Raw genomic sequence first — 26,214 nt, 5'->3', positions numbered from 1 at the left:
GCCCAATGAGAGAGTGGGAGCCGTTGACCCGGAAGGCCGGGATTGCTGTTCCTGGGGTGGGAGGGGCGGCTAGCTGTTGGCGGGAGAGGCGCTGGCCGTGTCGGTGGGTGATTTGGGGCGCAGGGGTGCGTGTGAGGCGGGCGTCTCGCCCTGAGGTGAGGGGAACTCGGAGCCTCGCCCCGTCAGACCCAGGAGCCCGCGTGCTGTGCGGACGAGCCCCGGGCCCTCGCCCTTGCCAGAGGACCGGTAGGGCTGTGGCATCGGCGCAGTCGCTGGCAGCCTGGCTCGGGAGTGGCAGCTGGGCCCCAAAGGGAAAAGGAGGAAGTAGGAAGTTAAAGGGAGTGGGGGGGAGGTAACGGGCACCCACACGGCTCGGTTGCCTGAATTGTGTTTCCTAAATGGTTGAAGCTAATAGCATTCTTGGTATTTTCGCTTAAAGCTAGTCTGGCGGCTTGTGTTCGTGGGAAGCCTTAAAGGAAGAAGACCATGGATAGGGTTAGCTGTACAACTTATATGGCTAAAGTATTTATGTTGATGTGGTGGTTTGTCTTATTAATTAATAAATAAACATTGCAACTACGGAGAGCCTTTCTGCGTCTCAGTGATGCCTGTGTCAGACCTGGGTGGCTCCTAAGCAAAGTATTCAATCTTGGATGCTGAGACCTGCAGGTTGTTAACGCAGCAACATCTGTCAAAGGTCTGAGATTTAAAGCTGGTTTTCCACGTGGTGTGTAATTAAAGGTCTGATTTCCCCAAAAGGCTTAAACTAGTGTCAAATCTGTGCTGGGACTAAAAGGAGTGATTCAGAAATCAGTTGTGTATCTCGGCCTCTTGTGTTCTAGCACAGGAACCTGATATTCTTGAAAACTGATTGAATGTAGTAAAGTACAAGTTCTTTGGTACCCAGAGGTATAGGTGCTCTGTCCGCAGCTGGAGTGGCTTAAGTCATGAAACCATGTTTCAATATTATGCATGATAGTATTCTCATTTACAGCTTTGCAGCCATGATTAACTCTGCTTTTAGTTAGACACACACAGTCTTTAAAGAGGTACACAAGCAAAAAGAATTTGAAGGTAGTAATGTATCATTTCTTGTCATTTGGTTGAAAATTTTAAAATTCTGTATGTGACTCTTCTGGTGTGTACAGTCACGTAATTTCTTGTCTTGGTATTGGGTTGCCAGCAGTAGCATAAAACCTGCAGTTATTGCTGAAGTCTATAGAGATGGTTTTGAATGTATGTTAGTTAGGTTAGTTAATCTTTTGATTGATGAAACTACATGCTACGCCTAAAAATAACGAGCCTAAGGGCAGCTTTTGTGTTCTTAAATACAACATTACAGGAAATTTTGATTTGTTGTGCCACAAATACCTTTTACATTTTTTCTTCATGCAAATGAGTAATGCATGCTTTTTAAAACTTTCTATGTAGGAATGTAGATTTTCATCCTGAAGAAGACATCACTTCCATGATACCTTGACTTAGTCCACTGACAATGAAGCAAGATTCTACTAGAAACACTGCTTACACTGTGGATTGTGAAGATTATGTGCACGTGGTAAAATTCAATCCGTTTGATAGTGGAGATGCATGTTCCCTCATTGCATATGGTGGCAATAATTACGTAGTTGTTGGGACGTGCAGATTTCAGGTTAGTTTGTGTTGTTGTTGATTTTATTAGTTGCTTCCTGAAACTTACTTTGCCTGCACCTCTACTGCACAAAGACCCTGGTCGCTTTCCTGTTTCCTTCCCTCCCCGTGTAATCAGGGGAGGGTTTTACTTGTTTATCACATTAACAAGTCTGGGATATTTGTTCTTCAAGAAAAAATATATATATAAATATATATACAAAATACACATTGGTGTAACTTACCATTCTGCTGGTATAAAGTTCCTTTTGAATAGAATTGTAGAATGGTTTGGGTTGGAAGGGACCTCAAAGATCATCAAGTTCCAGTTCCCCTGCCATGGGCAGGGACACCTTCCACTAGACCAGGCTGCTCAAAGCCCCATCCAGCTTGGCCTTGAACACTTCCAGGGATGGGGCATCTACAACTTCTCTGGACAACCTGTTCCAGTGTCTCACCACCCTCACAGTAAAGAATTTTCTCCTAATATTTAATCTAAAACTACCCTCTTTCAGTTTAAAACCGTTAGCTCTCATCCTATCACTGCAGTCCCTGAATAGACTGCAAAGAAAATGGGAATGCTCTACTGGAAGAGTAATCCCATTTTAGTATCTCTTGCTAATGTTGGTGACTGCTTTCTGAGAACTTAAGCATGCAACTTTGGAAATACATGATTTAATATTTGCTGTACGTTCTTTATCATCACAGGGTAATTGGCTCCCTTTTTTGCACAGTTATATTTTGTTCTATGTACATTTGCTATTTAGATTAAATTATCTTCTAAAGCTTTCAGCTAGCCTGTGAAACAGCAAAGATTACAACTACTTTCAACTTTACAACTAAAGTGTCTGTGTTAATTTTTTAGGTATTTCTTTTAAGGAAGGACTGTAGAAATAATTACCTAAAATTTTTTTTTTTTTCTTTCCCAGTTGTTTTTGTTGGATCTCTCTCACAGGCTGTTAGAAACAGTAAAATATGTTTTCTTACCTTGAAATTATTTAGAGTCATCATATTATGAAAGTTTTAAAAATGTAAAATACTGTGTACTGTATATTTTTATACTGTATAAGTTTTTTTAATTAGGGGTTTCTTTGCCTAGATGCTTGAAAATCAGTAGGAGACAACTGTTATCTTTGGAATCTATATTTAAGCTTTTTTTCTTCAACTCACTTCTCTATTATACAGTATTATTTTTGTACTTTATCTAATACAAATAACAGCATAACTGGTTTTATTATTATTATTATTCCCCAAAGTCTTACTGTTGGAAATTTTCTGAAAAGCACCTAGTGCTAACCACAAAAACCTATTGTCATCTGTATTGCTCTCTATCTTGTTTCTGGTACAGGACTTGAAAAGAAAAAATTAAAATTTTGACAACCACTGGTACAAGGTAGTTTTTCTATAATTTTCATATCCTCCCTTCTCTTCCACATGTAGAGTCATTGAGTATTTCAGAGTAGGGGAAGAAAATGCTGTTCTTACTCCTTGCTTCAAGAACCATTGAAAAACTCTGGATAATTTCATGCTTCCTCAGCTAGGTTCTTCCTAGCCTCGACATTATGCAGAGGGCACACAGAGAGGTTCTCTACCTTAAAGCAGAATCGTGACAGAGAAAATTTTGTAGAAATATCCTTTGAGGTGCTCCATTAGATGTTTTGAAAACTTTTAAAAGTTTTTTAGAGGTCAGCTGATTGACTAAGTCCACAGCCCCAACTCCTGTTTCACCTTTCCTGCCATCCAGTGTGCTCACCAGTGGGAAGAATAGACAAGTTATAATTTTGGTCATGTTAGGTGATAGCGGGTACCTTTCTAGCTCCTGATGTTTGAAGAATGTTGTTCTGGAAGTGCTAGCATTTCTCCATAGTGTAAAAACAACTTGGAGAGAAGATAGCTTAAATGACGTGCTTGCTTTTGTTCCCATTGTTTTTTGTTACCATGCTGCTATAAGTGGCTTTAGTTGTATCTGTGAAGATATTACTTGTACAAAGAATGGGCTCAGCATCTTTGTAGCTCAGTTCTGATTTTTGTGCTCTGCATTGGCCTCTGGCTTGAGACTAGAATCATGTCATGTATTTTTAAGTACTTACATATTTCAAGTTAGTACTTTCTCTATGTTCCAGGTTTTTACTTTGAGGGTGTTACAATCTAAAAAGATCCCAGATACATGTAATTTTGAAAGCCTTTCAATTTCGTATCAATCTGAATTGCTAGAAGTCATCAAGACATTGTTCTGGATTAGCTAACTACAATGTTTCTATAGGAGGAGGATGCGGAAGTGGAAGGCATGCAATATAAGACACTAAGAACGTTTCATCATGGAATCCGAGTTGATGCCATAGCATGGAGTCCAGAAACTAGACTTGATGCTTTACCTCCCCAGATAAGGTATTTATAATAAATGCCCCTCCCCCCAGTGAACTAGCAGTAAATATTTTTCTTTTCCTTATTCATTATTTTAATGGACCTAAAATGTAGTTAGTTCTTTCTTTTGTACATCTGTGAAGAAGGAATTCTTTTAAGAACTTTACGAAGTATGAGGCTATTGTAATGGCCTGCTTTATAAAGCTATTTGTAATGGTCTGCATAGTATGGGCTGTGTTTAGGAGTAGGTGAGATGTTTGTGAGACCCATTAAGGTGTAGATCTAGAAAGATAGTTAACTATTAAATATGCACTTAAGAATTAAAATGTTCTCAATAGCTTGTAAGCCTCTTCAAAATTATGATGGTGCTTACTGCTGCATTTTTGTACAGTCTTGTGTTTATATGTTAGAAATTGGTTTATGAATTTATGTTTCAGTATTTTAAAACACTGATAATGAGGGTTCTTTTTTGTGCTCTGCCACTTAACTTCTTCCAAGGGAAGTCTGAATGGCTGTTATGAGAGATATTTCAGGTAATTGATAGTTGATTCAGATTTAGCTTTGTAAAATATTTTGCGTTTCTTTCCATGAAAAAGTATTCTTGGCACCTGATACGCACTATTTTATCAATGGGTTCCAATTATAACTCTGCTTGTTGCCAAAGCAGAAAAGTTAAGATAGAAACTTTGGGGTTTTTTCAAAATCTGAATTTTCCTTTGCATGTCACTTTGCAGGTTTAAACTGAAGAGAAACTGATAAAAAGTCAGCTATTGCAGTGTTAATTGACTGAAGGGCTTTTCTTTGTCTGTCGAGTTTAGGTTTTGTACTGCGGCTTCTGATAGGAAGTTAAGGCTATTCACTTCAGACCTGCAGGACAAGAATGAATTTAAGGTAAGGGCAGCTAAGCTGATTTTTAGAAAATTATTTAGTCTTTAGTGAAGTCTAATCTTTAACTGCCCTTCTGGCCCATTTTGCTTAATGTCCTGCGTGAGATAGAGCACTGAACTGTGACAGATCCTATATCCATCATCTCTAGGGGAAATCATTGTATTGTTGTCATGGTTTAACCCTGGCTGACAACTAAGCACCACACAGCTGCTTGCTCACTCCCCACCCCACAGTGGGATGGGGAAGAGAATCGGGACGGGGGGGAGTAAAACTTGTGTGTTGAGATAAAGGCAGTTTAATAGGACAGAAAAGGAGGGGAAAATACTGCTACTACTACTACTAGAATATACAAAACAAGTGATGCACAATACAATTGCTCACTACCTGCTGACTGATGTCCAGCCAATCCCTGAGCCGCGGTGCCCCCCAGCCAAATCCCCCCATTTTATATATCCAGGTTATCCATGAACGTGAAACATGCGCTGCAGTCAAGCAAGCCAAGCAGTTAAAACCTCTGTGGTATGGAGGACGATGGCTGAAATATAAATACGGGGAGGCCTGGCAGATTGACTATATCACACTTCCACAAACCCACCAAGGCAAGTGCCGTGTGCTTAGAATGGTGGAAGCAACCACTGGATGGCTGGAAACGTGTCCTGTGCCACTGCATGGAACACTATCCTGGGCCTTGAAAAGCAAGTCTTATGGTGACATGGCACCCCAGAAAGAATTGAGTCAGATAATGGGACTAATTTCCGAAACAACTTCATAGACACGTGGTACAAAGAGCATGGCATTGAGTGGGTATATCACATCCCCTGTCACGCACCAGCCTCCAGGAAAATGTAGCGATACAATGGATTGGTAAGGACTACACTGAGATCAATGGGTGGTGGAACCATCAAACATTGGGATACACATTTAGAAGAAAATTAACTTTATTCCAGCCAAAACCAGTATATACCTTTCAGTCTTTAAAGTGGGAATAACTGTAATTATCAGCTACGTGATCTTTTGATTTAAAAGTATTTATGTAACAATTTAACCAAATTGAAGAAAAGCAAGTAGAGGCTTATGGATCATCTAAAATGCACGCACAAACAGAATGTTCTATGGGTGAATTCAAGTACCATGTTGGATAAGGTTCCTTTATATAGAGACCTGTAAAATTTTATGTGGTATAGGTTATTGGACTCCTCTATAAGAAAAGCAAATTCAGTAATTTCTCTTTCATGGGGAGCTGGAAGTTGCAATACAACTCTTTCAAACAGTAGAAAATTTAATAGAAGGAATACTGAATTTAGTACATAACTGCAGACAGATACACCAAACATGCTCATAGGCTGTCACTTGTTTATTTCTAAGATGGAGACAAAGGAAATGTCTACTTCGAATACAATTTCACTTCCTTTTCTTTCAGCGTAGGTGGTAGTGTTCCTAAACCAGTGATATAAAAGAAGCCAGGTCTAAATACCATCTTCGCTTTATAAGCTGAAGATTGGTTTTCTGGCGATTTCTTTTCTTTGCAAGACATGTCAGCTCCTATGTCACTTGGGTGTGTACATATTCTTCAAAATTCTGCCTTTGAAACAATGTCCCAGTCCAAGTACTAATATTAATTAGATGTTTGTGCTAACCAATTTGAATTTGTTTTGTTGAGGTCTCAGCCAAGAATAAGCAAGGCTAAGTAATACTATAAAAATCAGGGGAGAGGGTTGCTTCTTTTTTAGTGCTTTGGAATATGGTAATGCCTCTTTTGGTGAGAGTTATGTATTGAGTATAAAGGAGAAAATAATAGACTTTCATTTGTGGTTTGGTAATTTGTATTAGTAAGACAACTATATTTGTTGTATAGAAACTAAGTGAATTGCAGATTTCACTTATGTGGCCATACTGATAATGGAATGAATAAAGGCATGGCATAAGAAGAAAAGATGGATGTTACTAAAAAACAGAACGTCTTTTCTTTAAAAAAAGTACTTTTTATGGTACTTCATACATGCATGTACCCTTAATTTCCTTCTTTCATATTTGGTCATCTTACATGGCTTTGTTACCCAGGCAGTAGGATAACTGACATAGTTACAATCAACTTGGATGGCACTTCTGACAAAGTATTTCTAAAAGTTCTTAATGCCGTTTGCTTGTGAGTTGATGTCTGTCATTCCTTATTAAAGTTATCTATTTATATAATATCTGCCAGTTTTATGATACTGCAGACAACAGGCTTTAATGTTAAGTTGTGAATTAAATCTTTTAACTTTTTAGCAGAATGTAAAGTTACTTATTAATTATGTATGTCTATTGCAATTTGAGAAATTTATAGAACTTTGTAAGCACACAGAAGAAAGAGAATGGATGAAATCATCAATAACAGTGTAGATGATGGATGGTTAATAAGTGGAAATAATCAAACATATGGATGAATGTGGTGCTACAGGCTCTATTCAGCTAAATTCAGCATCTAAATTTTTATTTATTTATTTATTTTGGATTAACAAGGGACCCGATGGACTGTCTGCTCAAATCAATGAGAAGTCTCTTGACTTCAGTGGACACTGGTTCAAGCCATGGATGAGTGTTTATTTCCACATGTTTAATAAATATGAAACATGTTAATTATTTTTATTGGGGGTTAATTAATGATCAACAATTTTATGTGTTTTTGCCACAAATTGAATGTGACAGCTGTAATAGTTCATAACTTTCATACCTCTTCCTGTCCCTACATCATCTGGTCCCTAGCAAAATGTATTCTTTTATACCTTTCAGAGTAGACTTCATGTCTGCACCAGCTTTCAGACTCTCCTCTTTGATGTGGGATACAGCCCAGACTTAACACTAGGAATTACCAATGGGATTTGCCATTTTGCTCATTAGGAACTAATTGCTTCCAGAGAAATAATCAGTGTTATAACTTCACAGAAACACACCTTTGATAATTCATGAGCTTAGACTTTTAACATACAAGTTCAAATAAGCAAGTTTATTCTAACGGAGAATTCTAGTAAGCTGTTTATTACTGAATTAGAATGAGATTACAAACAACACACTTTTAAAACAACAATAATTTTTAATATACTCAATTAGATGATTTTTCCTAGCTTATTATCAATGCATGATCTATATAACAACCAGAGAAGCAAATGGGGTAACTCAGTAGCACAGTCTGCTGAGTGCTGTTTTTTCAGAATAGAATTTCTGTGATGGGTTATTGTTTTCCCAGTTCTGACAAGATTTTTTTCTGGTATCTGACCAACACACATGACACTTTAAAACATGCACTTCTAATTTAGGGGAATTTATTACACAGTAGCTTTGACTGGATGCCTAGTAATAAATTTGAAGTGCCACATTTACATTTCCATTAAGATAGCAGTTATTTTTCATACAAAAAGGTTCGGTGGAGAACTGATTCTTCTACCATTAGGACTTCTTTTCTAGTGAGTATAGAGACTACAGAGTATTAATACAACAGGCGTTGGACATTAGAACATGGTATTTAGGCTGAACAGCCACAGCTGTAAGTACTAGAAGTATGGAAGTTATTTTGCCCCAGAAGGAAACAAGCAATTACAATATCTTAATTACTCAACTCCAGTTGGTATAAATAAGCTCCTCTAGTGTCTAATGTAGACAGAAGGATCATAGGATTTGATTTTTGTCAGCTGAAGATATCATGGATGCTTCTTCATTTTTTGACACTAAGGAGACTAAAGATCATTGGCTTGAATTTAATATTAAAGCTATTAGCTTTGTTTATGCCAGCTCCACCACTGGAATTAACAGTCTAAGAACTTCATTAAGGATGTACTGAGACTGAGGAAAAAGTAAAAATCCATATTGTTACTGGGTCAGCTTGGTCTAATGTTAAAAATAGTCAGAAAACAGCTAAAAATACCTATTTTTACCTAATAGTGAGGAACTTATTAGTGAAAAGGAAGAATGTGGACTAGTATGTTTATATTGATAAAAATGTTGTCTTTGAGACTATCTTCTGGGGTTTTTTTGACAAAAAGTATGGAAAATATTTTCCCCAGGTAATCATCTTAATTTCTTCTACCTGGACAATCATTGTACTATATACTTCTTGTCAAGAAAAAAAGTAACATCTAACTCTGCAGTACTCTCAGTAGTTGCAAAATCTCAGATATTTACAAATACTCAGTGAGCTATGCTGAGCTGGCTTTCAATAAAGTTTGATATGGTGGTTTCTTACTAAGAGTCAATTGATACCTCAGAAAAGCTACTTCATAAACCTGAGGTTGAACTCATAATGAACATATGGAAGACTTTGATCCACTGTACGGTGCACACTTTACACATGGGATTTTCAGGAGAGGTACAAAATGTGCAAACAAAGCTGAAGGAAGGATGTGATTACAGTTAAAATGTAATCTCTGAACATTTTGTCTTTTATAGTAAACAATTAGTATGTGTTGCTTCTGGAGGGATAGACGGAGTAATCTTACTCTGTTTTCCCAGTGGAAAAAGTGTCTTGGTGTAATTATCAACAAGGAACTTGAAGCATACTGAGTTTTCCATTACTTTGTCAACACGACTAATCCAAAATTTATGGGTTGGATCAAGCCCAGAACAACAAACAAAAGGTAAAATATGACTGATGGATCTTCATGAAATCTTTTTCTTCTTTTGAGGTTTTCATTTGGAAGTGGATTGTGGCTTCTTTCTCCTGCTTCAAATTTTGTTTAATAAAAAGCATATTTCATCAGAACTGTGGAAGTAAAATGAGGCAGGATATTTGAATTCAGAATGCTGAAAATTTTCAAAAAACTTGGCATTTCTGTCTAAATAGTTCAGCATCATCTTAGGATGTATTAGTTCTAGTATAAGCCACTAGGTTTTAATAAAATTATGAGCTATTGCAAAAAAATTAAGTTGGCTGCTGAAAATGTTTCTGTATTGAATTGATGAGGCATTCATAAAATTTTTAGAGGGGGATTTAGGTATTGTGCATGCTTGAGAGTTTTTTTTATTTGTTTTTTTTTAATCAGTTCTGCATTTGTTCCTCAGAATAGCTACCCTTAGAGAACAGATAGTGTGTTTTCCTTTCAGAAAACTGTGGAACTGGTTGTTTTCATTCGACCTTGCTTTCCTCTGCAATCTCTCCATGTCATGCTATTATCGAGAAGATATTTTTGTCTCCTTTTTATGATACCTTGCTGGGCAAAACAAGAGCAGCTATGCCTTGAGACTTTATCAGTGGGACTGAAGAGGATGGAACAGTAACAGATACAACATCTACACATGAACATTTGCCTGACTTAAAATTTTAAGTGAGATTTCTGTCAAAAAGACCATAGGTGTACTTAATGAGAGAAAATACATGTAAATCCTCAGATGGAGCAAACTGGTATCTTAACTAGCTACAGATTTTCTAATGAAACCAGAGGTTCTTTATTCATACCTAGTCCCCATGTGAATGAATTTGAATGTACTTTACACTTTGACTGGACCCTAAATGAGATGAGTTTTGCATGTTTGCTTAATGTTAAATATGCATAAGTTCTTTAACTTAGGTTTTTGAGGATACCATAAACCTCAAAAGATTACTGATGTCTGTCAATAAGTACAAAACACTTCACAGAATTGAGAAAAAAAAGGTGTCTTGATATTATGGCCAAGATAGCTGAAAAGCCTTCAAAATATGTAAAAATTACCTAACTTTTAATTTTTACTAAAACTGGGATTTTGCTTTTATTCAGAAAAGCTATGCTAAGTTGGTTTTTGTTACAGATAAATTATTCTCAGTCCTTTGAAATAAAAATGTCACGATTAAGAAGCTTCAGGCGAGAACAATTACACAGTAACAAGGTTCCCTTTGAAATGACTTCATGCTTTCTGATACAACTGTAAATGTTTGCTTTTGAGTGACAGTTCACATGTACATTTACACCATGAGTGCTCATATCCTATTATTTGAGAATGGATGATCTATTATTTCACAGTAAAAGAAGAGTGTGCACTATACCCCATTTTCTTTCCTCTTCAGCACAACAGCATATAAAGTAGAGAGCACAAAGCACTGTGTCTGTTCTTCTCAAATGCATAACAGAAATTGTGCTTAATTGCTAAGGTGTTGTACAGCTTGCTTGGTTTTGCTTGTACTGTTGTTCCTCATTTTTGGTTTTCTTAAAGTCTTCAGTGTGCATTGTCTTGTTTCATCTTTCACTGAGAGTTTTTTCACTGTTTTTTCGAAAGGTAGCCTTTTGGTCTGCCATCTTTAGTGGACATATCCTCAGGCAATTTGTGTGCTGACTGCTAGGAAAAGGGCATATACTGGACAAGTGGTGTTTTATTGCTCCTTCAGGAAAGAACTCTTGCTGCTTGCAGAAACCCCTAGTAAAAACTACTCTTCAGAGATAAGAGTTACTTAACAGTAATCGGAGTTCTTTAAGATATGTAGATCATGCATACATTCACTTCCTGCTCATTCTTCTCTTTCTTTCTGAGATTTATTATCTTTTACCTTCAAAATTCAGTGGTTGAAAGGAGGTTAAAAAGTTCTGGTGTGATTCACTGATCTCTGTCAAGCAAGAGCATCAAGCTGACCTCTGTAGCAACTGCAAGGCATAGTGGGGAGTCTTTTCACCTACAATATGAATCTACCCATGTATTAGATATTTTAAAGAACTCCAGTTACTGATAAATACTTTTTTTACCTTCCATGTAAAATGATAGCTTTATCTTAACACTCATACATCTTTCCTTTAGTGGGTCTATTAAATACATTGTGGACTGATGGAACAGTCGGCGATAAGGTAAAAGTATTTCTTTTTTCTGGTTGACAGACATTTGATGGCCACTCAGATTACATTAATGATCTGGTGTTTGCTCCCAAAGAAGGTCAAGAAGTTGCAAGTGTAAGTGATGATCACACCTGCAGGTATGCATTTTCTTCAAAACAGTATTGAAATAGTGTTTGGCTTTTTCTGTGCGTGTATGCTTTATATGCTTGCCTAAATAAATAAGCGGGTTTTGGGGGTTTGTTTTTTTTTTTTTGGTGAGCCTTCATAGCCACTAACAAGAGAACAAGTGGACTAGTCTTGTTAATTAAGTTGTGGACTGGCTTTTTGTTGTGACTTGGGGGTTGTTCTTTTTCAAAGCAACATTTTGAACTAACTAGATACAATGTGAAAAAAACTGTTCTGTCTTGGAATTATGTACAATATCATTTCCCCTGCTGGGACAGGAATAAAAGGAATGAGAATAGGAGAGAGGACATGCATAGCTCAGCACTGAACTATACAGTCCCTCTCTCACCTATTCTTTCATCATATGAGTCAAGTTTAAAACCAGTATATGTATGTGAACTTGTCTGCCTACCCAAACTTATTAGCCTTACTAGGAGGTGGGATTACATAGCCTAAGGACAGTACCGTACTAATACAGTGCTACTGGCAGCTCATGATACCATGATTATAGCTGCTTCAAACCCATGTATTTAGTTATTTGTAACTGCAAGTAAAAAGGAAGCATGGTGGTTAAATACTTTGAAAAACGCTGGTTAAGGTTTTGTAGTACGGGAGTTTTTCCTTGTCAAAAGGTCCCCCATCCTCCTCTTCTAGTAGTGCACATGAATCTATAAAGCTACTATTCTTACCTCTCCCATGCAGCTCGCAGTTGGAGAGATCAGGAGGGCAGCCATGCAGGCAGGCTTTGCAAGTCATTGCAGTAGCAGCAAGAGACTTGAGAAAGCATTATCTTTGACTTTTCTTTGTAATAGCTGTGATAATTCAAAACTTCTCTCGATTAAGGAACTGTTTTAGCTTTTTTTCTGTGATTATATGAATCTTATATTTGCTCTTTGAAGTTACCACCATACCAATTCCTATATAAATAACCAAGTAGTACTCAGGGGGGAAAAAAGGTCATTTTTCACTTAGCAGATAGAAGATGGCTTAAGAGAGAAGGGAATAGCTCTTAGAATGATTACTCTGTGTATGAGATTTTGTAAAGGGTAGATCATCAACTGGTATTAATCACAGTTTAGTAGCTTTAGTTGAGCTACTCTGCCCTGCATAAATAGAAAATCTAAAAGGCCTGTGATTTTAACACCCCTAGGGAACTCAGAAATACTACTTAGACCAGTAGGCAGATTTTCCATAGACGCCCTGTCCATATTCCCAACAAAATCGTTAGGAATGAAGAGTAGAAATATATGACTTATTTGTAGCTTGTTCTGATTTATTTCCTATTCTTAATTTCTTCATTAAATCTAAACTAATATTGGGCTTATTCAGTAAAGAGCTGTTTGAATGTGTGGCCTTTTTTTGTTTATTTTATGAAATGCTCGGTGTTCCTGGGATGAAAGGGAACTGTTTTAAAACCGGTAGTCTAATTGATACTAAATTAAAAGGAAATAAAAATGATATAATTAATGTATACTATCAAGTTTTCAACTTAATAACTCTGAAAGATATTTTATGCAGTAAACCATAATGCCTTTGGCTAAAAGCCATGGGAAATAAGTAGGATTTTTTTTGGCTACTTGAGTTCTTATTTTTTCCATTCATGCATGTGGAGCATGAAGACTTTTTTTATTGAATTTAAAGGTTACACTTTCAAAACTAATGGAAAATGCATTCCTTGGGACTTACCAAAATCATTCCTTACTTACTGTGTAATTTGCTTCAGCAGTAATGTAAGAAGAGGAATAATTCTTCTGTCTGTACTGAGTTTCTATCCTGAAATTGTTCTCAGGATACATCATCTGTTAATACCTTTGGAATAAAGTTCTAGAACAATTAGTACAAGAACATGAAGTTTTGAATGCTTGGGTATTGTTCTGTTAGAGTTCCACTTTTAAGTCTTAATAAATGCCTCAGTATGTACAGAATATACACAAACATGTTTAGATCTTACCTGGTTTTCACTCAGCAGTAAGTTTAGCAGAGATATCCAAGGAACTCAAATTTTCAGTTTTCATGCACTAAAAAATCTTGCTACAAGCTGCTGCAACAGTGACATCTCAGAGCTGGGTTCAGTCATTTTGGTTGGAAGACAGACAGTGTAACTCAGATACTGGTGATATTCAATGTTCTTACCATTAAATTGCTGCGATGTCATTCAGGAATTCTTGTTGTTTCTTGCACGTAGTCTTTGTTGGCTTTGTTGGTCTCACAACACAAGACTTTTTCCCAGCTGTGAAGTAGAACTGAATTAAAAATACTCTTGCATAAAAATAACTGCAGTAGCCATCTATGTTATATAGTTGTGAAGAAAAGCATTATGTGCATTCATAGACAAGTGAAGAGGTGTTGGTATGTAAATATGCTGTACGCATTCATAATCCCACATTTCTCTGCACTGAGAATCTCAAAACTAATATAACCTTAAAAAGAATTGCTTTTCTGAAAGAAGACACCTTTGGAAGACACTTAAAACCCACCACACTGCAGTTACAACTGCATTTATATTAAAGATCAAAATTCCTGTAGGTGAAAATTACATCTGCAAAGTTGATTGAAAAATTCAAATTCTGGGTCCTAAATATCGTATGTTACTTCCTTCATTTTGTCCCAAGGGTGGCTATGTTCCAAGATGGATGAAGCAGTTGATAAGCATATAGCTAATTTATACCTTTGGCAGGATATTGTAATTTTCAAATTTTGCTGTATTTTACTTTTTTAGGCATTTCATAATTGCTTTACTCTTTCTTAAAAAATAGAGAAAGAAAATAAAATCATTTTTAAAGCTTGATTGCAAAATTCTAAAGAAAATGGTAAAAGACTGGCAGAGGAAATAGCTAAAATAACTACTGTTATACTAAACAAAAACTTGACTCAGTTTTATTTATAACATATTGAGTATAATTGAAGTGAAACAAATTCAAGTAAATATCTTTTGTATACATTAAAAAATCAAATTTAGTATATTTATACATTTCTGCTGAAAGCCAAACTTGGTCATGACAGAAAAGTAAATTACCTCCTGGATTTAATCTAATTGTTTTCCTTCATATCTAATTGTTTTTTCTTCATGATCTACCTTTCATATCTCAGTTTCAAAATTCGATGTAATATTTATGTGTAGTTAAAGTAATTTGCTTGTCCATTTCTTGGTATCATAAGAGCATGCTTAATGAATAAGAAAAAAACTTATATGATAGCTTTAAGGAATATTTCATTTAATTCCTTAAAATTATAAAGCATTATACACTTCTTTGATCATTTGCATTAAGTATGGGAACGTGTATGTCCTGCTTTGCTAATGAGAACTGGATGTGCAACTCCCTGTGCATGCCTCTCAAAAAAAAAAAAAGAAAAAAAAAAAAAGAAAAAAAAAGAAAAAAATTGCTGGCTTTTTCATTGTGATTTGGAAACACAATACAGGAGGCTGCAGGGATTCAGATGTACAAATCATTTTGTTCTGATACTTAATGAAGCCTCTGCAAGAAGAACATAGGAAATGTTTGGAAAACAGCACGAGCTTAACAGACACCCGTCCGCTGTTGGTAGTTTTTGACACTATCTGATGTTTCTTGGATTATTTCATGCAAAATACCGTCCTGGTAAAACCCACTAGTCTCATATGCATGCTAAAAATTAACTTCTGACTGTTAAAAGGTTAATTCAATCTGATTGATAACCACCTCATACTCCGTACTGATACTGAACTGAAAGATTACTGACAGTGTCAGGCCCTTAATAATGGCAGCATGGCACTTTCTTATGGTCATGAAGTGCTGGATTGGCTTGTATTTTAAAAAGCTGAAAAGGACTCATCCATCCCTCTCCCTCCCTTTCTCTTTTTTTTTATTATTCCTTAAACTACATCGTCTTCCTCTCTCTATGTGTGCGTAATAGAAAAGAATGTACAGTTGACTTATCTTCCACTTTATCTGTGAATGTACTTGCTCTTTGATTCTGAGTTCTGTTCAGTTACTTACGTTGTGGCTCATGTTTCTTCATAGAGAAGGACTTTGTGAATATATTTATCAGTCACTGTCAAGTTCAGCTTTCTCTGTTTGCACATACCACAAAAGCCAGTCCATCAGAAGGTTAGTTTTGCTCCCTGGACAGAGATTGCAGGGAAAGGTTTGATATCACTGGAAACTAAATTAACTAGAGTCTCAAAATTTATTGTAGTGTTTCATCTGTTTTCAGGGGTTTTAATCTATAGTGTATTTGTTTACATGGTACTCTTATGTCTTAGTTATTTTGTGTAGGTCTTTCTCTAGGCAATATGAAGGAAAGCCAATGGTAACTTGTTTGGGTTTTTTTGTCTTGTGTTCTTTAATGTGTTGCCAGTGCTTGTTGCACTTGAGTCTTACCTTGTTAATTCAATAAATATTTCAGTCTTTGGCTATATTGAAAAGTTGCCTTCCTCACTTATTCCTGCCTCCAAAATTATATTTTATTTGTATCTTCCCATTCCTAGAGCACTCAGTTATGGATTTTTGCCAAAATTTTAAAAAAAGGTATCTTACTTCATGTTGTTCTATCTTCATCTATTTGTGTGATAGAATTCCCCAGTGTCTCTTAATATAAGAAATATCACACCAAAATGTTTATCCTTTCTGAGGTATGCCAATTACAATTATCAAGCTAATTATGTATTATCATTGATGAAAATAAAGGAGAGTCTTGGATTATTTTTAAGAGTCTAGTCTTTTGACTTTGCACACTTTTTGTATGCATCCCTGTATGTCCCCCAAATGTAGTCTTACACAATTTCTGTTATACTTTACAGCCACAATGCAAGTATTAACCAACAACTTCTGTTGTGCTTCACAATCAATATGCAAGTATTAACTGGTCTCCTGTTACAGTATCCAGTCAGCTTAAAAAAACAAAAACAAAACCAAAAACCAAACACACTTTTCAAATCAAATGTTTGGAAAGTTATTTCAGTCTGGTCTTAACTGTGGATGAATAAGCCTTTAGTTTGAAAGTCTTCAAAATATGTGGATGAAATGGTAGCTACAGTCCTAGAATGTAGTCTAGCCTATAAATTGTTTTAAATAGAAATCATTGCATTAGATTTGCTTAGCAGTTACCTTGTAGTTTAGAAAGTCATTGGCAGAATTGTAGTTGAGTTTCTCAGTAACAGTCATACCACAGAAACATTTAGTTTTACATCAACATTGAAACAATAAGCTGATAACTCTAACAGCTAATTTTTCTTTGGTTGAAAGGATACAACAGAAGCTTCACATTTTTGCAAAAATACTGCTTAGTCTCTGGCTTTACTCTAGATAACTTTAAGGGTATTTCAGCAGTAGTAGTGTTTATTTCTTGGACTTATTTCTGAGTGTGCATGTTCTGAAATTTGCATAGCAAAGAAGTCAGTTGAGACCCTTGAGATAGTACATGTGCAGTTCCCCTGCCTCTCCCACTTCTACCAACATTGCAGGGGATAATCAGAATCACAGTTACCAGTGAAAATAGATCAATGCTTGCATATCCAAGTAGATATTACAAGAGGCTAGAGGTAACATGGATTTTAATGCCCAAATCTGAAAGATTCTAATTACTGATTCTTTAATAACATTGACATTTGCTTTGACCACCAAAAGAAAATGGTGAACATGTATCAACTTTCTGAAAGAGTATTTACACATTTACTCTGTGAAAAGGCTTTTATATCATGGATCAAAAATAAGTGAAGGAAAGGTTCTACAGGCACAAATTTAGGAACCTGTATGCTGAGTCAGGAGATAGTTTAAGATGGCTGTGCCTGGTGGACTAGTGCTAGGCAGCAGAGATGAATTTCCCCTTTCTCCCCATGCAACCACTCTTGTGGCTTATTTCGCACAGTGTGCTGAATAGGGAGTTCTGCTACAGATTCTGCAGCGGTGAACAGTTGGTTGGGCAGTGCATTACCTGATTTATAAAAACTTAAATTCTTTATTTTGTCAGTAAAATAAAATAAGTGACTAAAAATTATCTTGAATATTAAACCTTTTTCTTCTTCTGAATGGCTAGAAGGGGTTTCTACAGTTCCACTTCAGCCTTCTGTTCTTTCATGTCCTGCCTAGTATCCTATTTAGGTCTTTGATAACCACCTCCATATGGAGTTGGCAGAAGACCTGAGACAAGGCCAGTGTTGATGGTATTCTCCATGGTGTTAACTAATCTCTGCACTTCCATTTTCCTTTTCTGAGATTTTCCTCTCCTCATTCGTTGTGCTCAATGAGGAACAACTTTGCTCTTTAACTTTGTTGTGTGATCTCTGTAACAGGAATCTCTCCTTCTCCACAGTCCTCTAGGCTTTTCAGGGGTGATAGGATTTTCCTCACACATGGAATATGTCCGATGGAGATATAAAGAAACATCAGCGAGGGGTATTTAAGTTAGATATTATTTAAAAAAAAAAAACAAACAAACATGTTGGGCATTTTTAAGAGTAGATCACACAGCAATCTGTGAGTAATGTTTCAAGTATAGTTGATCATGCTTTGTGGTTGGGAATGGTATCAGATGTCAAGGTTTGTTCTAGCCCCCACTCCACTCACTAAAATTGTTGGAAACCTTATGTTGAAAGAATTCCCTTTTTTACTTCCATCTCCTGGGGATTTGAGAAATGCCTGAAGGTTGCGATATGGTTTTGGTCTTTTGCTATTGCAAATGATGATTTTTATTCAGTTAGATTTGGGTTTGCTCTCTAGTTAGAATTATTCAGAATTCAGAAAGTTAGAATATAAAATAAGGATCATCTCCATTGCCACAAGACAGGTTTTCAGATGTTTTACTGAATACTTTGCCAACTTTTATTAAAGTCCATTGTGTGATAAAATTACTGCATATATGCAGCATGTCATTATCCATATTCATGCATACAACTTACAATATAGTTGTTCCGATGTAGTTTGAATATCTTCGCGCTTTGAGATAACTGCAGTTGTCATTTGTTTGTTTAATCATAGGATGTGGGTGACGAGAAGTGTACTAGTGTCCTGGTTTCATCTGGGATAGAGTTAATTGTCTTCCTAGTAGCTGGTACGGTGCTATGTTTTGAGTTCAGTATGCGAAGAATGTTGATAACACACTGATGTTTTCAGTTGTTGCTCAGTAATGTTTAGACTAAAGTCAAGGATTTTTCAGCTTCTCATGCCCAGCCAGCGAGCAAGCTGGAGGGGCACAAGAAGTTGGCACAGGACACAGCCAGGGCAGCTGACCCAAACTGGCCAACGGGGTATTCCATACCATGTGAGGTCACATCTAGTATAGGAACTGGGAGGAGTGGGGGCGGGGGATTGCCGCTCAGGGACTAATGGGGTGTCGATCGGCGGGTGGTGAACAATTGCACTGTGCATCATTTGTACATTCCAATTCTTTTATTATTACTGTTGTTATTTTATTAGTGTTATCATTATCATTATTAGTTTCTTCCTTTCTGTTCTATTAAACTGTTCTTATCTCAACCCACGAGTTTTGCTTCTTTTCCCGATTTTCTCCCCCATCCCACTGGGTGGGGGGGAGCGAGTGAGCGGCTGCGTGGTGCTTAGTTGCTGGCTGGGGTTAAACCACGACAACTAGTATCTCAATCTTCTTTAACGGCATTTGCAAACTATCTGTATTTTGTGTTAGTTTAAATTTTGTGAGCACTGCAGTATGTAATTTCTCAGTCCTTAGTTACTTAAAAAATAATGAATTTACTGAGCAGATTACATATTATTTTTGAGGCTTTCCATTATTCAGACTTTGGCCCTTGTTTCAACTGTGGTTATTCAAACTTTTCTCCTTTAAATTTATAGTGGAAGCTTTTTTAAATATCAAGAAAAATACCACAAGCCCAATAACAAGTCTATACAACAATGGTTGGTGGGAGGAGGAGGAGAAGTAAGAGGGTGACACATTGCAGGGTTACAAAAAATAAGGATGTTTGAAGAAAAGTAGACACTAGTTTGCTTTGGTATAAAATCATGGTAATATTAGTCAAGTTTCAAGGGTTTTGAATGGGATTGATTTACATGATAGGAATGTGGACAAAACTAGAGGGTTTTTTTAGCATCTGTAGCTGATTTGGTTATGATTACTGAGCAATTGAGTAACTGAAAATCAGTTTGGCTAAATTTTTGGTCTTTGCACATTTTTTACTTGGGTTAGTCACAAAGAAATATTGAAAAGAGTTAATTGAACACATATGTAATTGTAAACTTCCATACCAGCATGGGCTTGATGCATTCAGACAAGGATCTATTTTGATATGTATTGCCTGGTTTGGTTTTTTGTTTGGTTTTTGTTTGAGGTTTTTTTTCCCCAAAATGAAATGATACCATCTTTGTTATCAATCAAGAAAGAAGGAAATATAAGAGGGGCATTTATCCTTCTTTTCCCCTTCCTATACTGTTTGTTATTAACAATCTTACCATTCTTACAAAGTAAGAGATACAAGTTTGGCATTTTATAAAAAACAAACATAGGGAGGTAGAAAGAATAAATTTCTGTCTCAACACCTAATAACCTCACTCATTTCAGGGAAAGAAACATGATGGCATGCTCCTTTGGCCAAAATGATTCACCATCTTCTGTTATATCATAATTTTCTCCCTGCACAGTAAATACACATGGAAAGTGTTGATTTGACTTGGACAAATCTACAAGGCAAAATTTTTGGCAGTAGAAGAAAGTATTGTATGTTTCTAAATTACCTAATCAAGTAGATATTTCATTTTTTTAAACAGTTGTCAGGTTTTTGTTTTGACTTTTTTTAATAAGGACACTGATTCTTCAAGATTAGAGACCCTGTGTTTTCTACAGGGAGAACAAATATTTGATCTGTTGTGGCTTGGCATAAGAAAACAACATTGTTCATTAAATATATTTACTTTATTCCCATATATTTTGTCTAGACTTATGATGTATTATTTAAGAGTTTTTTGAAATCTCTTAAATATAAGGCTCTAAGCACCCTGGTGAGATATAAACTGAAAAAGTCTGGAGGAAGTCAGCAAAAATCCTCTAGAATAAACAATAATAGTACGTAGCCACTCATCTAACTCAAAAGACTGAGCAGAACACTACTTAAAAAATTGGCTGTTTCTAAGGCTTTGCATGCCAAGGAAGAAGGATATATGTGTATGTTTCAGTGTGCAAATGCATATGAATAGCATGCAGCCTTGTGGTTCAGACTGATGTTCACAACTATGATGTCTTTGTCCTGCAACTGAGCTACTGATTTTGTAGAAGAAGAGGCAGCTGAGCAGTGGCTGTGAGGTAAAATAGTCTCAGTTTTGGTTTAGTTGCATTTTATAAATGAAGTAGCTTCATGGTTCATTAACACTCATATCGAATGCATCCAAAGAAAACTCACTCATCATCTAACCTAGTTTTGGTGTTTCAGCATACGCTTCCCTGTCAATCCATATTCACCAAATATTGTTGATTTTTTAGGGTTTTTTTTTAACTGCTCAATATGTACTGTAGGTGCTTCTAAAGGAAAAGATTAAACTGGCATATGTGATTTATTTGTCGAAAGCTTGCCAAGACCCTTTGTGGGCTAGTGTTACCTAGTGTGGATCCTTTTGTTTGTCTTAGCTTCATTTTTAGTTGCTTATATTTCCATTACCCAATCTTGTCTTACCAGGAAAAAATGGAAATTCATAGATTAGACAAGCAAAATACTTTAGTGCATGGTCTTATCCTTTACATGGTAATGTGGATGATTTAAGTTGCTTGGTACTTCATTATAGGTTGCTTGTATCAGCTAGACCAACACTGACCTTCCTGCTTTGTATTGTCTCACTGTTATTTATGGTATAGTACAAAGGCTGTAGTGTTGACTTAGGAATAAAGTGGGAATGTATCATCTAGATTTCATGTCTAGACAACTAAACTTGTCAAATTATTTTGATATTGTCCTTTTAAACAGAGGCTCTGCCTACTTCATGAACGTTAAATATATTACCTTCAGCACTGACCACTTTTACTGACTTTTGAAGTGATAAAGCACAAACATTTTTTCATTTATTCACTTCCTTTGTGAATGTATTGAGGCACTGAAAGTTAATGTATTTGCTGTCAAATGGCAATAGATAGTTTAATACTTCGTGCTTTTTTGGTTTTTTTGCTTTAGGGTCTGGGATTTGGAAGGAAATGAGAAGGCCCATTTTGTTTTACGTTCTCCTGGAATGAGTGTTTGCTGGCATCCTGAGGAGGCTTTTAAGGTTGTGTTTTCCAGCTCTTCACCCTCACCACCTTTAAAATAACAGGAGGGTGGATTTATCTAAACTATGAATCTTTGATGCTGTAGTAAGATTGAAGTTTGGGGAGCTAGTGTACTTCGTAACTGGATATTGGTTGGATCTGCGAATGTGAAGTCACTGTAAATGAATTCTCCTTCTCATCCTAATCATTTTACCCTCAGTCCCTCACTCCTCCCATCAGAAATATTCCTTCTTGATTACATACATCAATTGTTGTTGGTAACTGTTCTGATTGCATATTAACTTACAGTTACCAGTGAAAAGTTCAAGTTTTTCTCAGTCATGGTAACACAGTTCACCAATAACATAGACTCTTATAAAGCATGCCAAGTTTTGAAAAGTATCTGTTTGAAGTTAGTAAGGGATTTTTTTTGTTGTTGTTCTTGCTTGGAATATATGAAATATGTGCTGAAAAATCAAAACAAATCAATAAACTGTGTTTTTATACTTATCTGTTTATTGTACTAGGAAGCATTAATCAGCTGATATATACAAAATATTCAGCTTCATTAATGGTCTAGTCCTTGCAATCTTGTATTTATTATTCCTGTTGTGCCAATCAATAACTGCCTTAAGCAGCTACAAATAGTTGTTCAGATTACCACAAAAACACACACTTAAAACAGAGAAAAGCAGTCAAATAAGGTATCAAAATATTTACATAGCAATAGGGAAGAAGGATTTCTATTCTCATCACACTTTACACCGATATCAATATCCAGTCCTTACTAAGAAAACTAGGAAAACTGTTGATTCAGGTGGTATCACAATTGAATGTTTGCTACTGTTTGCTACTGGGCTACTTTGTTAGCACAGCAAAATTACTAGATTTGTCCCAAAATATTGCAGTCTTACATATTAGCTTGTCTTTTCTTTGACCCTTATCAAAGAGTAGGCACAGGATTTTTTTTTTTTTTTTTACCAACCCCCCCTCAAAAAGCTAGTAAAACTTGACAGACTTGATGGTTGCTGAAAAGCTTATTGCAGATCAAAAGGCTTACTGCACCATGTCCTGTAGTTTGCAGAAGAGCATGTTTTGGTGACAGCTTGGTTTTTCCAAATAAACTTGGATGTTACTGGAGTATTGTTTTTAATGCTTCTTTGCATTCCTTGACTTCCATGACTATCTGGAAACCATCGTCTCCTCATGGAGAAAATACCTTTCATCATTTAATCAGGAAGCTCTTTCTACAATACTTAATAAACAACTGCTTGAATATATTGCTTTCATGGAAAAAGTTGAGATAAAATCTGTTGCAAACTGTTACAGGATGAAGCAAGAGATGTTATATAACATCAGTAAGCATGAATCCAGATTCTACAGTTACACTGATTAATACTGTTGTTTCCTTGTACAGCACCATGTCTGTCAGTCAGTTCTTTGTACTCAGAACAGGAACTTTTTAATTTTAAAAGGATAACTTTTTGCTATACAATTCTAAATGCACAGTGCATTGGTGGTTAAGAACTGGTGCTTCTAAGCACCAAAATTATATACGTAGGTACCTAAAGATACATTATGTGTACATTATGTATAACAATGTGACAGTAGCATAAAAGTGCTTTTTATTTATTGGTGTTCAGGAGAATGTTTTCTGCTACAAAGTGAAAAATTGTATCTATTTTAATATTAATATTTGCTTGAAAGTATGCTAGGTTTGCTATAGAGTAGAAAAGATACTAAGATTCATTACATGCGAAGTTTACAACTTTCTATTGATTTTTCTTAACAGCTGATGGTAGCGGAGAAGAATGGAACAATACGATTCTATGATCTAATTACACAGCAGGCCATTCTCTCCCTAGAGTGTGAACAAACACCACTGATGTCAGCAGACTGGTGTTTAAAGAATACTCTTAAAATTGGAGCAGTTGCTGGAAGTGATTGGCTAATCTGGGATATCACTCGCTCCAGGTATTTTTATACACAGGAGATAGGTTTCTTTATTCTCTTCTTAAGCAGTGCATGAAGAGATGTAGCTACGTTGCTAATACAGCACTTAAATGCACTATATATTATATCACCTAATCAGTAAATAAATGAACATTCATCAGGAATTATGAAATCAATACAGATCATTCCCTGGTATTCTTTGTTTCATCTTTATTTATCTGTTAAAAATAACATTGTCTGTCTTTTTGTCCATTTGAGACAGCATCTCACTACTGTGTACTTTTCACTGTAAGTTTTATGGGTTTGTTAAAATTTCTTCTAAGTCATAAAGAGATAATTATTGAACCATAATAAACTGGATAACTACTTCAGTTTTCCTACTCCAAACTGAGATGTAAGCTGCAGGAATGCTCTGGTTTTCCCTCAGCTTCTTCACAGAGAGTAGACAATGTGTCCCCTTCACTGTTTAAATGATACATGCTTTTGGTACTTACAGTATGAGCTGTAGTTGTTTGCAGAACAGTTTTTACCCTGAATGTCTGTTTTAGTTATCCACAGGATAAAAGACCCGTCCATGTCGATCGAGCCAGATTATTCAGGTATAAGTGTTGTCTCTGTTCTGTGGGTTTTGTCTATATAAATCTATGTATATGCAGGCAGTTATGAGCTTAGGGACCTGGCTGTGTCTCACTTAAATAATTTTTAGGGGGACCTGGTCTATAAACTTTGTGAAATTTGTGAGTGACCTACATTTAGTATCTATGTAACATTCCCATGATTTTTTTCTTTTTTACAACGACATGCATATGGGGCTGCGGGTGGTGAATCATTTACAAGCCATTTGTCTGAATTTATTTCTCTGATGTTAGTGGAATATCGGACAGCTTCACACAGTTAACCACAAGGAAGAGAACTCCACTTTGTGTGCACTTCTCATAGTCTGATAGGGATATTTGAAAAGTACATTCATTTTATTCATAGATGGTCCCGAGTGAATGAAAATCTGTTTGCAACCACTGGATATCCAGGAAAGACAACTACTCAACTGCTTGTTCATCATTTAGGACATCCCCAGGTAAATTTCTGAGTTCAGCTTTTGACTGGAATTGCATCTGTTCTCTTCAAATCAGGCTCATAAATAGTTAAAAGCTACAATTAAAAACTAGCCCAAACCATCCAGAAATGCTGCTTAGTCTACCTATTTTGTTTTGTTTTGTGTCATCCATGCTAAGGGGAAAAAAAACCACACCACACTTAACCTGCTCTTTTAAAAGCTGCTTGATCTGTATGTTTTATTTTGCTTTGCCTTATCGGTGCTAAGGGGAAGAAAAACACATTTAACCTGTTATTTAATAAATTTTCAGTATTTCTAATTCTAAAGAGGCTAAAACTAGCTGATTGTGTATTTTACAGGTTTGAGCTAATTATATTTTAAATCATTAATGAAAATATATCCAGAAACAATGAACGCAAAGCATAGGAAATATTTTGGTTTTGCTGGAGTTTGTATAAATTTGTAATGCTTACAGTAAAAATATTACCTCCAAACATATTAGTTGTGAGTACACTTGAATAACAGGAAGTAATTTCCTTTAAAAAGGTTTCTAAGTTTGAAAGTATGCCTTTAAAATAATAATAATGTTAATAATAATGAAAATAGTTGAAACATTTGTTATCATGGAATATTTTGCTGTATTTTACTTAAACGTAGTAAGTAGCTACTGGAACTAAGTAGCAGATAATCAGATTTTTCAGTTGGATTTCTGTTGTATTTTAACTGTATTTGTAAGGAGTGCTAAATCTATGGTGTTTATTTGTCTATGCAACTTGGCATATGTGGTATAAAAATCATTTATATGCTAATTTGTATTGATACTTCTCTCTCTCTTTTTTTTTTTTTTTTTTAAAGCCCATTCTTACTGGCACTGCAGCTGTAGGATCCGGTTTGACATGGCATAGAACTCTTCCATTATGTGCAGTCGGAGGAGATCATAAAATTTTCTTCTGGGTAACTGAAATGTAAAATAAGTATTTGCCTTCAGTTTGAACTTTACAGCATAATGTCTCTTTTCTAGTAAAACAAAGGAATTTACTCTTTGTACTGGTATTTATTCACTTGGAGAACATAAGAAAGGAACAAGTGAAATATGAAACATTTGTGTTTGATTTTTAGCTTGCAAATACAAGAGCTTTTGTAAAATTGGTTATCATACATCTGATACTTGGTTACTTCCCTTAAAATAAAATGTACACTTTTTTAACATGG

General features: G+C 35.9%; 1 protein-coding gene across 4 annotated transcripts; it reads left to right on the top strand.

Annotated features, from left to right (window-relative positions):
• Positions 1-33: 33 nt before the first annotated feature.
• NUP37 (nucleoporin 37) lies at positions 34-26,214 on the top strand. Of its 4 annotated transcripts, none has more exons than XM_052790189.1 (10): positions 34-125; positions 1,432-1,651; positions 3,893-4,017; positions 4,812-4,884; positions 11,694-11,788; positions 21,925-22,015; positions 23,788-23,969; positions 24,497-24,547; positions 24,930-25,023; positions 25,858-26,214. In XM_052790189.1, the coding sequence occupies exons 2-10, from the start codon at positions 1,496-1,498 to the stop codon at positions 25,969-25,971; spliced, it is 981 nt and encodes a 326-aa protein (XP_052646149.1). In that variant the 5' UTR covers positions 34-125; positions 1,432-1,495; the 3' UTR covers positions 25,972-26,214. The 4 variants fall into 4 exon arrangements, with proteins under 4 accessions (XP_052646149.1, XP_052646150.1, XP_052646151.1 ...); XM_052790190.1 differs by having other exon boundaries at positions 47-155; XM_052790191.1 differs by having other exon boundaries at positions 48-103.

This window comes from Harpia harpyja, chromosome 6 (assembly GCF_026419915.1).
Source record: "Harpia harpyja isolate bHarHar1 chromosome 6, bHarHar1 primary haplotype, whole genome shotgun sequence".
Taxonomy (NCBI): Eukaryota; Metazoa; Chordata; class Aves; order Accipitriformes; family Accipitridae; genus Harpia; species Harpia harpyja.
The sequence above is the reverse complement of the archived record's forward strand: the minus strand, read 5'-3'. Positions and strand labels throughout refer to the sequence as shown.